The 16,941-nt window shown below is 41.9% G+C and overlaps 1 protein-coding gene across 1 annotated transcript in view; it reads left to right on the forward strand.

The window, feature by feature from the left end:
• The window catches only part of LOC308294797 (uncharacterized protein), a 112,182-nt gene that overhangs the window by 51,481 nt on the left and 43,760 nt on the right, over window positions 1–16,941 (forward strand). The window contains exons 11-12 of the mRNA XM_080737660.1: window positions 13,170–13,277; window positions 16,484–16,671. Coding sequence (XP_080593786.1) covers window positions 13,170–13,277; window positions 16,484–16,671 — 296 coding nt within the window. The remainder of the gene's footprint in view (window positions 1–13,169; window positions 13,278–16,483; window positions 16,672–16,941) is intronic.

Genomic DNA, 16,941 nt, shown 5'->3' on the forward strand with positions numbered 1-16,941 from the left:
GTACATGAATTCAGAGAACCACATTGGAGCCACGCCGGAGCCACGCCATTCCCATGTGATCCCAAGATACACATGATTTGATTCCTTATGCTCTGTCAGCATTGTGTATTGATAGCCACACAAGAAGCATTGTGTATTGATAGCCACACACAAGAAACATCTTGCCATGTAAGCCACAGAAGTGCCTTTCCCGGAGTTTGACTCTTTGTTAGCTGTGGGTTTAAGTCAGATTTACCCCCAAAGACTGGTAAACAGTGATACATGAATGGATGTTTGGAGTGCTTGGGATCCCCTAATATCCCACTTCATCAGTTCATCAGGCTCACGGAGGCATTCCAACTTGAGCAATAGTTGAAATAGAGCATTGTTGTAGAAGATGATATTTGACAACTGCTCCAATTGTATGTTTCAACTGACAATTAGAAGAAATATAGTAAATTTAGGAATACTCTGATATTTAGTGATGTGGTTGGACTAGGGATGGGCCGACATGAAAATTTCATATCACGATTATTGTGACAAACGAAAGTTATCCTGGGGCGGAACATTTGCCAAAAAATAGCAGATCTACAAGCTCACAAGGCGTCGCAACGGGACGCGTTGTGAGCCTGTAGATCGGCTATTTTTGGCAAAGGCATTTGATAGAGTGAAAAAAGACTGTATCAAGTACAAATATTATTAGAACCTTTTACCAATTATAGAGGATTTACGTAATTGTTACTGGATATGCAGCTCGGCAAATAAAAGTGAATTGATCCCAGTGCATGACGGAGGACGATATCACGATAAACTAGAAGCAGTGCTCTTCCGAGCACAGGTCTCCACCAGGCCAGGCGTCCTGGTGGTGCTACTGTATAATAGGCCAAAGTAAAAAGGGTGGCATATGTTCTTCACCTTAGAGACCTTTCATGGCAATCGGACACTGCATGCACGATTTGAGGCATTGTGTTCCAAAAATGTGTTTTGCTAAAGTCTACCTGCTGGTGGCGCTATAACAGGCCAATGTGAAAAGGGTAGCATTTGTTCCTTGACATAGTGGGAATATGTGTGGCAAATTTCACAGTAATCGCAAGCTGCGTTGATGATTTGAGGCATTTTGTTCAAAAACGGAGCAATCCTGCAAACTTTGGAAGCTAATATTAGCCAATCAGGATGGAATATGAAATATCAGACGGATCAGACTTGATCACATGACTATAGAGATACTGTGTACTGATTTGGTTATTTTTGGAGAAAATCGGAAGGAGTAATATCCAAAAATCTGTTTTACATAAGTCGGCCCAAAGGTGGCGCTATAAAAGGCTGACGTGAAAAATGCAGTGAAAAGGTTTTTCCTTGGCCTCTACGGAGTGCGTGTACAAAGTTTGACACTGATCGTGGAGTTATAGGTAAAACCACAAATCGGCCTGTTATAGCGCCACCATGAGGCTGATTTAAAAAAGATTAAGTGGCATTTCTTCCTCTGCCTAGTGGGAACGTGTGTGTGCGATTTCATGATAATTGCACTTTGTGTTTGTGATTTGAGGCATTTTGTTCAAAACGGCTCAATCCTACAAACTTTGGAAGCCAACGGACGGACGTACGGACGGACGAACATACTCTCCCCCATGCCTTCGGCTGGTGGAGACACGACACGATTATTGTGAGTGTTTTTTATCACGATAAACGATAATATCGCGTATCGTCCCATCCCTAGGTTGGACGCCTACTCAGGTGGTGATAGAAACGAATGTTTCCACCCTCATGGCTGATCCTTTTATCCATACTTGCTGTAACTGGGACAATAGAATAGATACATCAGGCTTAAGCTACAGTACTAACCAGTCAATCCCGAAGATATTATTGTGTACCTCCACTGCCTTCAAAATGTTTTTATTTACATTCTTGGCCGTCTTTTTAATTCTTTGTTATTCCAGAAGTGTGCAGAAGTTGGACAGTAACATGCCTGCACACTAGTGAGTGGTGTTATTGTCATCATTCCAACAAATGATGGCAGTGGCTGATCATGTTTTTAACAAGGCTAGTGTGTTGTACTTCGTTCATAACTTTGTCTCTGGGATCATGTTCGTTGTTGAAAATATGTCATCTTTGTTGTGTGACACTGCTGTGCAACAAAGTACAGTACATTAACTGTAAGCACGCCTGAGGCAAGCAATAATTTCCATTTTCCTTCTGATATTAGTTGTATGGTGAGTAAGCTACACATGCAGCCATACCGAACTGAACGGCCACTTACCGAACCGCTCGGTTCGGTATGTGGCCAAAAGTTGTTGGGGTGGGATGCAGAACTGAATTACAGAGTTTCCACACCGATATATTAAGCTGGTGAACCACCATACCCATTCACAAATCACAACAACACCAATCCACGTTCAGAGGAGTGTTGGGGAAGATGAACACTTGTTTTGTGCAGTATTGTACACTAAAATCACCGTACCGAACTAAAATATGAACATTGCCTTCAAAACCGCAATACGTACCGAACCAAAAGTTGTATGTACCCTTAACACCCTACATGAGACTGAAGCAAAACAAGTGTACTGCTGGCCAGCAACAGTTGCCAGGTAACAGCTGAGTATTGTTCTCTCTCTATCTACAGTTGACCCAGCAGGTTCCTGTGTGATTTTCTTTTTCTTTTTTTCTGTGTGTGTGTGTGTGTGTGTGTGTGTGTGTGTGTGTGTGTGTGTGTGTGTGTGTGTGTGTGTGTGTGTGTGTGTGTGTGTGTGTGTGTGTGTGTGTGTGTGTGTGTGTGTGTGTGTGTGTGTGTGTGTGTGTGTGTGTGTGTGTGTGTGTGTGTGTGTGTGTGTGTGTGTGGCTGGTTCCTGGCAGTGCTGTGCTGTGGTACCTTTTGGTTTCTTTAACCTCTTTATCTGCTTTCCTCCCTCTGCTGACCTTTCACCCTTTTTGAACATGCACGCGCGCACACACACACACACACACACACACACACCACAAGACTTTCCATTGTTGATCTAACATGAAATACATCCTTCCTGTCTTTACAAGCGGGTTATTTGGACCTACCTTAACAATGTCTGATCTCTGCAGTTCCCATCCTTTATTCTGAAGAATTTCAGCACTAGGGCCACTCGTTTGTGGACCGTAAACTCTGTCTACTCAACATAACTATCCAATACGATATTGACTTATTATGCATTCATAATATCTCGTCAACATTGAAATTGAGATGTTTGAATAATGACGGACATATCTAAGAAGCAAGCATACTGTTTTTTTTTTTTGGCCGAATCTACTCTCCTCTCTCTCTCCTTGCCCTGAGAATCTTTTTTTTCTTTTGCGGATTTCGGTTTCCAAAACGCAACGGAAAAACGCAGCAGTGTGCAACCAGCTTAAGTCCTGCTTCCAATAGGGTGCACATTACATAGAATACAATAAAAGCCAGTGTTGTTGTTGTTGTGAGTTGTTCCTTTTCCTTTGGCTGACCTTACTGTTTGCATAATGTTCATTTCTGTTGAACTCATGGAACTCATCATTGAAGTGGGTGGTTACTCATAACACATCAGTAAACTGCAGTTCAATGATTACAACTAATTCATGAACGTACTTATGGTTGATGACATAGTAAACCGCCTGATGTGAAGCTCTCCAGTCTTCACTATTCCATCTTACAGTACATAGGAAACGTAATGTTGAAAAATAATAATAATAATAATAATTTTAAAAAGGTAAGCTGCTTTCTACTGCATGCAGGTTCCTTCACATGAATAATACCCCTTCATTAACGTGTCCTCTAGGACAGGAGGAATCAGAGGAGGATTTCACCAGGCTTTGAACCTGGAGCATCTTTGATGTTGTGATGAGCTCAGCTGATAAGACCACTGCATGTCCACACCCTGTGTGTGTGTGTGTGTGTGTGTGTGTGTGTGTGTGTGTGTGTGTGTGTGTAAACTAAGACCCACTGACAAGGAACAAATACACGTTATCCTCTCCCCTTGTAATTGAAGTACAATGCTTAGCCTTTAAAGACTTTCAGCTGTGTTTACCACAATTTCTTTGACCACATCAATTTTCCATTCACGTGCACATGGAAAGTAACTAAGGCTTTCAAAACGTTGTAGCTTGACATTTCACAAGTCTACGTTTTTTCAATGACAGTCCATTTCTTTTGGGGATAAATTAAGCTTTACTGATATTGCTGGTGTTTTGTTGATTTGCTGTTTTATATTCTTGACATTCTATTTCACTATTGATGGATAGTAGTTTCTATTCATTTGTGTTTATCCTATCTTGTTATCCCAGTCCCGCTAATCTTCTGTTCCTTTCTTTTTTTGTATCAGCCAATCGCTCAAAACGCCACACATTTGCCTGATGTGCACAAGCAGGCACACACACACACACACACACACACACACACACACACACACACACACACACACACACACACACACACACACACACACACACACACACACACACACACACACACTGATCCCTCCCTCTCGCCCTTGTTTCTTCTCCCTCTCATTTCCTTTCCTTTACCGTTGTCCTGCCGCGACCGCAGTTTTTCCGGTGACCCTGAGCGCAGCGGTGGGGGCTGATGGGCAAGGAGGGTCGCGAGCTTATGAGAAACAACTAAAACAAGACCTTAAAACCTGGCGAAAAATGTGCGTGCATTAGCATTAAATGAGGATAAAGGAAATCATTAAATGGAAAACATTAAATTAACTTCTGAAAAGGCTTAAGCCTACACTAGCCTACAAGTAAAACTAGTGGAACCGCGATCTTGCCACACGTGAATAATTGTGGTTATAAACAATTGGCGACGAGTCTCTTATGAAATCGGGCAAGAGTGTCTCTCAATACATAATGCTAACCTCTCCAACGGCAATAGTCAGTGGTGTGTTACTGTGTTCTAGAATTCCCCACACTCCCGCGCCCCCACCGTTGCGTTCAGGGTCACCGGGAAAACCGCGGTCGCTGTCCTGCCTTCCTACAGTAGCTCTCTCCTCTGCACTTTGTGTCTCTCACTCTCTTCCTCTCGGTGCCCTTTGTGTGTCTGACTGTAGCCAGCAGTGAAAGGCTTTGTTGTTTCATGGCTATGGCCAATAAGGAGACAGAGGATAAGGCCTGATGCTCTAAGGGTCATCTGGTCCATGTCCAGCAGGCTACAATAACAGGGACAAAACACCAGGATCAGGTCCAGTATAAGGTAGAATAACAAGAACAGAGCCGGCCTCTCAACTATCGGGCCATTGTTCTGTGACGTGAATCAGCCAGGAGATTCTTATGCATCTGTTTCACTACGAATGCATTATCAGAGAACATTTCTCACAAAATGACAGCAACGCATACTTTGGTTATATTAGGAATTATTTGACACGATTTGTTATGAATTTAGTTGACCCTCCATGTGGTGAGCAATGGTTCAGTTGGAGTGATGAGCTCGGAGGACATGATGACACAAGGTAGTATCACACGACCAAGATCTATAGTTTATTAAACATATAGAGAATATATGCTGTACTGGACACTGTACTGTGCTGAGCAGAACATAATGAGAAATGGATGAGAACAGAATGAGTAGGAGAACGACAATGCATCTCATATCATTGTGCACAGGCCATCAACTAAAGTAGTTGAAGGCCATCAACTAAAGTAGTTGAAGGCCATCAACTAAAGTACTTGATGGCCATGGAGTCAAGTGTGTCAGTAAGTGCTTATGCAGAGGAGAGTGAATCGGCAAAACATTTTTACTGGTCAAGGAGATGAATGTCAGTCCTAATCATATGATTTAAGGGTCTTCAACAGGGGGTCCGGAACCCCTAGGGGGTCCTCAGAGTTACTGCAGGGGGTCCTCCAAATCTTTGTGTGATAGAAACTTGTTTTTTCTCCTTTTTTATATATTAACCACTTGAACCCTAGTGTCCATTCTGAGAACATTAGCCAAAAATAGCAGATCCAAAAATAGCAGATATACAAGCTCATACAATCTCACAACTCCTCACTCTGTGAGGCGTTGTACTGTAGATCGTTGTAGATCGGCTATTTTTGGCAAAGAGGTTTGGTGTAGAAGGGAAAAGGAGCAGGCTAAGTACAGAGTGAAAGGTCAAGTTTATTAAGTATTGACGGTTCATGTGGTTAAATATTGAGTCCAAAATACACTGATGATTGTGCTGTCAAACAATGAAACTATATGGAATCTATAAACAGGTTGTGGGGGTCCCTGCCTCATATCTCCCTCAACAAAGGGGTCCTTGGCCTGAAAACGATGAAGACCTCTGAAATAATCATAACACAGTGTTTTCCTTTCTAATAGCAACAGGGTTCCTGTATTATGGAGTGTATCTGTGCTTGCCTGCCATCTTTCTCTCCCTCTCACTCACTGACTCTCTCTCCTTCCCCACCCACCACCACCCATAAAATTGCCCCTCAGTCAGCGATGCTGTCTGCATTTTCATTCCTCTTCTCTTTTTCTAAACGATTGATCAGCGTTTAAACATTCGCCATTGAGTGGTGTCTGTCTGTCACAGTGAGACTGGAGATTCCCAGTGCTGTGAGGATGTGCTGAGCCCAGCTGTCTCTAGAGCTTATTCCATTTAGGCCTAGGATTATTGACTACTTTAACCATTGAAAAATAGCAGATATACAAGCTCACAGCGCGGCACCGAGTGCCGCGCTGCGAGCTTGTAGATCTGCTATTTTTGAAAAATCATGATTTTTACTTTGCAAGTCTTTGAATATGTCTATTTAAAAGCGAACATTTGTAAATCAAATATTTGCTTCTGGGGGGTCCCTGGAACAACATATTTTGAGATGGGGGTCCGTGGCTAAATACCTGTAATTTTGGGGGTCCTTGACATGAAAAAGTTTGAGAACCACTGATTTAGAGGAAGGATTTAGAAGTCGGGTCAAAGATCGGGTCAAAGATATTCAAAGACTTGGCACACATTTTCACGTTTTTTCAAAAATAGCAGATCTACAAGCTCGCAGCGCGGCACTCGGTGCCGCGCTGTGAGCTTGTATATCTGCTATTTTTCAATGGTTAAGGCATAAAATAGTGGTTAAAGAGGTTAAAATCTAACGCGACTCGGGCGCGTTCCAGGTATTTGAGAGTTATTCAACACAGGCTACAGGTGTGCAGGGCCCTCCCTCCCTCCCCGCCCCCCGAAAGGACGGGGCAGGCGTTTCCGACCGACGCACACCAAAACACAACCTTCAAAAGTGTCTGTGTCATCAGCCTAATTCCTGGACACTGAGGAATCAGCAGAGCACGGTGTCATCTGAGAGAGAAACTGTGTGTGTGTGTGTGTGTGTGTGTGTGTGTGTGTGTGTGTGTGTGTGTGTGTGTGTGTGTGTGTGTGTGTGTGTGTGTGTGTGTGTGTGTGTGTGTGTGTGTGTGTGTGTGTGTGTGTGTGTGTGTGTGTGTGTGTGTGTGTGTGTGTGTGTGTGTGTGTGTGTGTGTGCGGTCCCACCCCTGGCAGGAAAACACACACGTTTGTCATTCAGACCTTCTCATTATATCCCTTAGTCATATGGAAGCCCCAGAGCTGAGCTCACTGATAATGACACATCCAACAATTGTTTCTGTACAGTAAGTGGTTTCTCTCCGTTTAATAATTTGGCATTTACAGTACAGTGTGAGTGCTGTGTCATTTACTTTTGTGTCTACGTAATTCCTTATTCAGTATTCTATGATGTGTGTGTTTGTAATGAGAGCAGACTTAGGGTGGGGGGGGGCAACAGGAGGTCTCCTCTCCCTATAATGACAGAGTGAAGTTTAACTGCCTGACACCAACCAGACCCTGACCCTCACACTGCACATCAATCAACCTTGCAGTGTGTGTGTGTGGGTGTGTGCATGTTAACGAGCCTCGGTACACGTCATGTGAGAATGGATACACATGTAAGTACATGCGTTTGTGGGTATGAATGAAACTTTGCTGGTGTTTGCATATCGTCACTGTCGGGCAGAAACCTCGTATGTCCAAGTTTCAAATGTATACATTTCTTCGAAGTAAAGCACTGCTTCATACAAGGCCATCACACAAAAGTCGATCTACAATCACACAACAGCCGATCTTCAAGCACACAACGCCTCGTGGTGCGAGGCGTTGTGTGCTTGTAGATCGGCTGTTTTCACTAGTTTAAATTGTTTAAAAATGATAAATACAAAACAAAGGGTTTTGGACATACAAGGTTTCCACCCGACAACGACGATATGCGTTTGGTGTGTGTTTGCTCGCATGGGCACGGCAATGTATGTTTGCACACATACAGAAATGTGTGCTGGTCTTCAAGTTTAATCTTCTGCCATCATAGCATTAAGGCTGAGAAACCTCTGTTTTGGCATCCGTTTTTGTTTTACAAGATGATTGGCTGAGACCCTATGGCTGACTTGGTTGATCGGCTGAGAACTGAGAGTTAATCCTCCGGATGATTTTAATAATAAACATACAAAGTGCTGTGGCTCAAGCACTACTACCAGTTACAGTAACTGTTACAATACACAGATTATGAATCTTTTTTTAAACAATCATAACATTAAGTCATATCTTGGGCATCCTGCTAACTTAACTACCGGTAGCTGATCTGAGAGACAGCAACAGCGCTGCTGTTTCTCACAGCTATGGCCCACTTAAAAAATATGTTGCTTATTTTTAATTAAAAGCTCTGTATGATCATTTGAATAGGTTATCAATCTGTTTCCTATTGTTGCTTAAATCCTAGTATCGCATTTAATTATTAATAGTAGGCTATCTTAGGCAAATATATACTGGCCAAAAGGAACACTTTTGAGGACTTTATTAGAAGTTTGCATAGGAAAAGGTACGGTTTCATGACAGTACAGTTCACTGGTACAAGTTCAACTAAAAGGAGATCCTAAGCTTTTCGACTTATTTGCACAGGAAACCTTTATGTATCTCATATAACATTGAATGACAGATGGATAGAACACAGTACTATGCAGTAGATATTGTCAAAAGGAAACAAACAAAATAACAGTGCAAAAGATATATACGGTAGATGTTTACAAAGAAGGGTCAGGGGGAAGGTAAGGCTGAGCTAGTTTTGTTTTTACCAGTTACGAGTGGCTGCCACCAATAAGTGTTTTTTCATGGCGATTTTAAAGGATGTTGGATTTACACTCCTTTTAAGGCCTTCGGTAAGGCGTTCCACATTTACAGTAGTAAGCTTAGAGGACATTTGTGTGATACTGAGACAATTTCCTTAATTGTAGTTTTAGGTTGAACGCGGACCTGATACACAGCTGTTTTATCAAAGGATATGTCATATAAATTCTATGCAATATACATACTGTATTCATGGTATGTAAGATGTGACCTGCTGCTGAACTATACTTTATGTTGCATTGATTAGGGTCCACTTGAAAATCTGTAGTGTGTTTGCAGCCCACCCATCTGCCCAGTGCCCACTTAAAGTGATAGTTCACCTATTTTTGACATGAAGCTGTGTGAAATACTTGCCATTAAAATAGTGGTTACAAATGTATTAATCCATTACCAGAGTCCCGTGGTCAGAGTTCTGGTCAGTTTTAGATGAATATAAAGTAGTTCCGTTGATTTGGCTGGGGCTCATGGCCCAATCATTAAAAATAGATGAATCCACAAAACTAGCTTAATTTGTATTGTTGACCTATTTCTACCAAATAGACCAACTTTCGTTCAACTTTGACCCCTCTGTCACATGGTACTATTTTTTGTGTCCAGTATCACTACGCCGCTGCAACGTATTTCCCCAAAACAAGGTGCTTTGCAGTCAGCTGATCAGAACGAAACCTCGCTCTACTGTATATGGTAGAAATAGGCCAACAATACAAATGACGCTAGTTTTGTGGATTAATCTATTTTCAATGATTGGGCCACGCCAAATGGCCCCCACCCCATTGGAACTACTTAATATTCATTAGAAACTGACCAGAACTCTGACCACGGGACTCTGGTAATCAATTAATACATTTTTAACCACTGTTTTAACGGCAAGTATTTCACACAGCTTTATGTCAAAAATTGGTGAACTATCACTTAACATTATTGTATGTTATTATCCTTAAAATCCTAGTGTTTTGTCAGTTATTTGAATGCCCACTTGCAATATCCTCCCGGCCCACCAGTGGGCCTCAGCCCACAGGTTGAGAATCACTGCGTCTAGGTGGGAGTGGTCCAGCCTGTATTGACCAGGTTAAGTGGGGTGGTCCACTGGTCCAATGTGTAAAGTGCTGTTGCTGTGTGTACCAGCAATAAAACACACATGCTGTCATCCACACCTACTCATTACAACCCTGACTCACACAGAAACCCTGCCGTTGAGCTCACCTGTGTGTGTGTGTGTGTGTGTGTGTGTGTGTGTGTGTGTGTGTGTGTGTGTGTGTGGGGGTGTGTGGGGGTGTGTGTGTGTGTGTGTGGGGGGGGTTTCTTTGAAAACATCTGTACATTAATAACATTGTCATTGCTACTTTCTACAGACCGCTGACAAATGTAAGGAACACAGTGAATAAATGAGTGATGAAACATCATAACAAATGCAGATGCTTCCATACGGGTGTACTGCTTGATATGCTTTTTTTCTATCAAGATGCCTGGCAAGAGAAAAAGGACTATGACCTGTGTCTATAAAACGGGGTTCTTTTCTGGAATTTAGTCACAAAAACTGCAGAACTAGGAGGGACAGTGACTCTTTCAATCTTTGGGAAATACATACACACATAGAGAGGTGATAACATGGTTACCCTGACAAGCACTTGGAATTGTAGGTATTACATTTAATGTGACTCGGTTCTAGAAATAAACATTGTGAAAATAGCAAATCTACATGCTCACAACGCCTCGCACTGTGAGGCGTTGTGAGCATGTAGATCGGCTATTTTTACAATGTTTGCCTCTTGCTTTCTTAATATTTTACAGTTTGGCCAGTTTGGTATTAAAAAGGTCTTGAAAGTCCTTACATGTTCACTTTTATAAATGTGCAGATACCCTACAGTATATACACTTATACTGTGTGTTGGTTTGTTTACCGTTGAGTGAGAAAAAAAGGATTACATACTGTAGCTAATCATCTGGGGACCCCACAAAATAATTTGGGGACCCCACATGGGATCCCGACCCCAAGTTTGATTACCACTGCTCTACACTAAATCTCTTGACCTCAGAATAGGCTTCCATCGGCTTCCATTGACGCTATAACGCGTCAATTGGTCTGTTTATTGTTTCATTATAGACTGCGGTCTCCCGCACCCGGGACTGTTGTTTCCCATGGGATGTCCGCCCAGACCAGGGGTCGGCAACCCAAAATGTTGAAAGAGCCATATTGGACCAAAAAAACCCAAAACAAATCTGTCTGGAGCCGCAAAAAATTATAAAAGCCTTATATATCGTCGTTGTTGGGGGGAAGAAACCTTATATGTCCAAAACTTCGTTTTACATTTATCATTTAAAAAATGAACTAAACTAGTGAAAACAGCCGATCTTACAGCACACAACGCCTCGCACCGCGAGGCGTTGTGTGCTTGTAGATCTGCTGTTTTCACTACTTTTGTGCGTCAGTCTTGTATGATGAAGCAGGGCTTTACTTTGCGAAAAAAAAGAAGAAAAAAACACAAATTTGAAACTTGGAGATAAAAAGGTTTCTGCCCGACAGTGACGATAAAAAAATCGTTAAAACAAAAAATATTTTTTTCCCCCCACCTTTTTTCATTTTCATACATTTTTGAAAAAGCTCCAGGGAGCCACTAGGGTGGCGCTAAAGAGCCGCATGCGGCTCTAGAGCCACAGGTTGCTGACCCCCGGCCCAGACCAATGATGGCAAATTCATAGAAATGGATAGAACTCTGTTTCTGCTCCCAGATCGTGTTTTTGTCCAAAAAAAAGCTATTTTCCATGGACCATAACTAGTGAATGGATCGTTGCGGTTACAACTTTTCTTTTCCGGGTGAAAGAAGAAAAGATGTATGTTACAAACGGCATGTTTACACATCGCCGTCACATCATACGTTCCTTGGGTCTTCAAAATAAAAGTTAGACTGGCAGAGGCGGATGAATGAATGAATGAATGAATACCTGGCGATGAATGTGTTTTAAGCTACAACGAGTTTTGACTTTTGACCTGTACAAAATAAACAGAAGGATTCAACCCATTGTCATCCCTGTATTTGCACACAGTACATTAAAAAGTAAAAACCTGACATGCTACTGGTAAGTTCTCATCCACTTTGGCTCGGGGTGGGCTAACTAACGGGAGGCATGCCACGACACGCTGATGTTTTCATGTTGGCTGTTGGTGGAGAATGGGAACCTCTCCTAACCCATATGTCTGGCAGTGATTGAGATGGATGGGTGGGTAGGGAGAGGGAAACGACAAGAGGGAGAGAGGGGGGGAGAGCCATGGGCTATAGGAGGGGAAGAGGGTGTGTCTGGGAAATGGAGTTGTAACTTCAAAGATAACTGCACACTGCAAGCTGCCAAGACCTCACATTAGTCCAGGGAAAATAATCCACTATATCATCGTTTGGCAGAAGCCGTGTCCTTGAAACTTGAGTTTAAAGCAGTGATGCATCGATACAAAATGTAAGGGTCTACTGCAGGGGTCTTCAACAGGGGGCCCGGGACCCCTAGGTGGTCCTCAGAGTTACTACAGGGGGTCCTCCAAATCTTTGAGTGATAGAAACTTTTTTTTCTCCTTTTCTATATCAACCACTTGAACCACCAGCGTCCATATTCTGATAACTTTAGCCGAAAATAGCAGATATACAAGCTCACAGAGCTTGTAGATCGGCTATTTTTGGCAAAGAGGTTTCGTGTAGGGGAAAAAGAGCAGACTAAGTACAGAGAGATAGGTCAAGTTTATTATGTATTGACTGTTCAAGTGGTTAAATATCTGGAAACACATTTTTAGATGAACTAAACACAAACACACTATTTCCCTATCCAATCCTTGGCCTGGTGAATAAACCTTTTAAGAACAAGTTTAAGAACAAGGCTTAAGAAAGTTAAGTATCTATTTATCAGTGTTAGTATTGCTTGTATACTGTATATTTAAATAAATAAATTAATCTTGAAGCATCGTTGCTGAAAGCAGGTGGAAAGATGGATTTGTGCAATGTGGTTAATACAGTATATGCATGGCAGGCTTCATGCATTTTTCTCCTCCTGTTTAGAGACCCACAACTTTAAATTGCTTTTTTTCCTTTGCAGAACAACTTGAAGGGCAGAAGGTTCTGCAGTCCAGCCAAGCCAGAGAGGAGAAGGACACCGAAAGAGATGTTTCAACACCTTTAGAGGAGGACAATAAGCCTGAAAAGGGTGAGTGTGTGTATGTACATGTACACAGCTGCTTGCACATAATGTGCATTTGTTTCTGTTTTGTTTCTATATCTCTAAACACAATCCTCTCTCTCTATGCTGTGTGAGGAAGTTGGTTTTAAGACTTCTTAACACCAAGCAAGGCAATCGTAAAGTGCATTTTGTATTGGGCCATCGGCGGTAGCAAGGTATTAACAGGGCCCAATCACCCAATTCAGTATGTTTATTGGGAAGGAAGAACGTTTCACTCGCATTGATAAATGGTAATTGGTGCATTTATATAGCACTTTTATCCAAGGCACTTTACAGAGAGTGTGCATTACATTCACCCATTCGCACACACATTCATACTGTACACCGATGGTGGAGGAAACCATGCAAGGCACCAACCTGCACATCGGGAGCAAATAGGGGTTCAGAGTCTTGCTCAAGGACCCTTCAACACTAACTCTGTGGGAGCCCGGGATCGAACTGGGAACCCTCCGTGTTTCTCTACCCCTGAGCCACTGCTACCCTTTGTCAATTAAAGGAGTCTGAAAACAACGTTTTAGTAGTCTACATTTTTTATTTATAATGTTATAATTTAATTAATAATTATTTTGGCCAATTACTCACCAATCTCTCGCTTTGTGATATTTATTCAAAAATCGCTAAAGGCCAAAAGTATTGATAATACAAACGCGAGCCTACAGCCAGGTTTACTGTCAATGTCAATGTTGCAGACATACCAAACCCACTTGTAAAACCCCGCCCACCTCAGGAGTCTATTCAATGACTTGTGCCTCCATGGTTCAACAACATAAAGAGCTGCATTCCTTACAGCTTCCGCTTCCTATTTGTGCGAGGTAGAGCATAACATACTTTATTCAGGGTTCCCACGGTCATGAAATTCCTGGAAATATTTTGAAATTAGACAAATATTTTTCCAGTACTGGAAAAGTTTTGGAATTGATCAAGGGTCCTGGAAGGTCCTGGAAAAAATAGCTATGCATTGTTTTTGGTTATTGATTTGGTTAATACCTCTGAAATTACATATTAAACATTGGCCAAATTGTCTCATATTAGAAGCAGAAATTGTGAAAATAGCAGATCTCGATGTGAGCATGTAGATCTGCTATTTTCACAATAGAACCGTGTACTCTTAGTGCTCGTCAGGGTGCCGGGGTCCCCAGTTGAAATATGATTATTCGCACATAGGAGTAAAGCGACTCGTTATTGAGCTGAATTATTGTTATATAGTCCTGGAAATCGGGTTAAATATTCTGGAAAAGTCTTGGAAAAGTTTTGGAAATGAATTGGTAAAGATGTGTGGGAACCCTGTTTATTACATTATCCATTACTTTATTTGCCCAGTATAGTAGATGTATTTCCTCTCACACGGGCACAGAACTGTGCCATCAGCTGATTGTCAGCTGTAGTCTGTGCTGCGTGTTTGGAGCAACATTAAACCTGACGTCTCCCAATATGATCTACAGACATTGTCAGGAGATGTCAGCACAAGACGGGTCTGTAAAGGCCTTTATAATGAACAGGTCTAGACATTCCTTCCTTCCATATATCTGAGCCGTCACCGAGGGACTGCTGAACTCTGCTATACAGCGAAGAGGGGGACTGTCAATGGTACTAAATCACTCCTGAATTCAAAAGGACAAGAGTAGAACACTGGAGCAGGTTGTTATTAATGAATGCTGAAACTGACTCTGTGACAAGACAAAGCCTGCCTAATAGCGTTATTAAATCGCAACTAAATTATTTTGTGACAAGTGGAATACCTGACAAGTAGACATTTGCTTGTCACTGCTGACCTTGAAGATGCATAGGAAATCCTTTTACGGTATGGTAATAAAGCCCACCTGATTGTAGAACAACGACTTGCTACTATCCCTCCCCAGTAGACCTGTACCTGTAACAATATTGCTGCTAATTCAAACCAAAGCACACTTTGCCAGAATAAAATAATGTTGACAGCTTTTATTTATATTATTATTATACATATTCTTTTACCATTAAATCAAATGGAATCCAAGCTTTAAATTGATGATATAGGTTATGATTTCCAAGCTGCTTCAGCATAAAATATGGCGTGTTCATGAACACATTTTGCAATGAATATCTGTGTGCTTGCGTATTTCATATATAGAAGAAATGTCCCATCTGACTACAACAACAAGAAGTCTCTGAGCATCACACGTTTCCTGTCCATAATGTAGGTTTTAAGAGCAACCCCCAATTGCTGTCATATAACTTGTTGCATATTCTATGGTAAAAGTCATACTTTACATTTTTCTCATGGTAGTAAATGGGCCCCCACCAAAAAGCAAACTGTACTAATAAGTGAAATTATGGAACTGAATCGCATTTCTAAATTAACTAACAAACCACTTATCTGTCTGGAAAGAAGGTGATACCAGATCACGTTTCATTTAGATTTTTTGTTCTGTTGTCGAGATGACAAAGCGAGATAACCAGCTCGTCTCTCTCAATACACATCATGAGTAAATAAACTTGCTGTCTTCCATGTTTATGTTCGCCGTACATGTTTGTGCACGTACGTGTGTTTGTGTGTGTCTCTATGCATGTGTCTGCTTGCTCTCAAACATGTGGACACTGGACAGTACAGTGTATTAGCCGTTCTTTGTGTTCTCAGCCTGCCTAAGCAGGCAGCTTCTGCCCCCTGAGTAAATATGGCGAGCTACTGATAACATTCACATGTGTGGGACAAGGACACTCTCTCTCTCTCTCTCTAACTCTCTCACATAGAGTCACACAATTCACTAGGGATGGTGGAATGACTGCTTATTTTTGTTACGCTAACGCACCATGAATCATGATATGATAAACGAACCTGGCTGGTGCAGTACCTGACTGTATGGCACCGTTAGATGTGTGCGTTTGTTCAAGGTCCTTCATTTCAGGTGAAACATGCACTTTGGTGCTTACTGTATGTAATTCAGTACTGGCATAGTGATGGGGGGGGGGGGCAGAATGAAGAATCAACTTTATTATCGTATCGCAGGTTCAAAGTGTAAAGAAGTGAAATTAGTTTTTGCCTAAAATCGTGTCGTGGCAGTACAGTATGTGTGCACAAACAGACTATTTAAGTTACTGTAGGTCCTGTGCGTGTTTCCAAAAGTACTTGTTTGTCCATGACTACATTTGTGAGATACAATTTGAGATTGAGCACAGTGGGTTTTTTTTTCCCTCAGATACGGGTGCTAAACGTGTGCTGGTCCGTGTGTTTCGTTTGGTTCAACGATATCTTTTGGACCCAGTGATTCAGAGAGGGGAGTCAGGGGACGAGAAGGGTTCGCAGACCAGTCCCCAGCAGAACAGCCCTGCTGCACCTGGAAGATTCTCTAAGAACAATGGCTCTGCTTCACTCAGCTCAGTACAGGTACTGATACATTGTTCCATTTAGGCCTAAAATTATTGAATGCTTTAACCAGTGAAAAATAGCAGATATACAAGCTCACAGCGCGGCACCGAGTGCCGCGCTGCGAGCTTGTAGATCTGCTATTTTTGAAAAAGTCGTGAAAATGTGTGCAAATCTTTGAATATATGTATTTTCAAAGCAAACGTTTGTAACTCAGATTTTGCTTCTGGGTGGTCCCTGGAACTAAATATTTTGAGATGGGGGTCCGTGGTCAAATAAATATCATTTTGG

The sequence above is a fragment of the Nannobrachium achirus genome, assembly GCF_963921795.1.
Source record: "Nannobrachium achirus genome assembly, chromosome: 11".
Classification (NCBI taxonomy): domain Eukaryota; kingdom Metazoa; phylum Chordata; class Actinopteri; order Myctophiformes; family Myctophidae; genus Nannobrachium; species Nannobrachium achirus.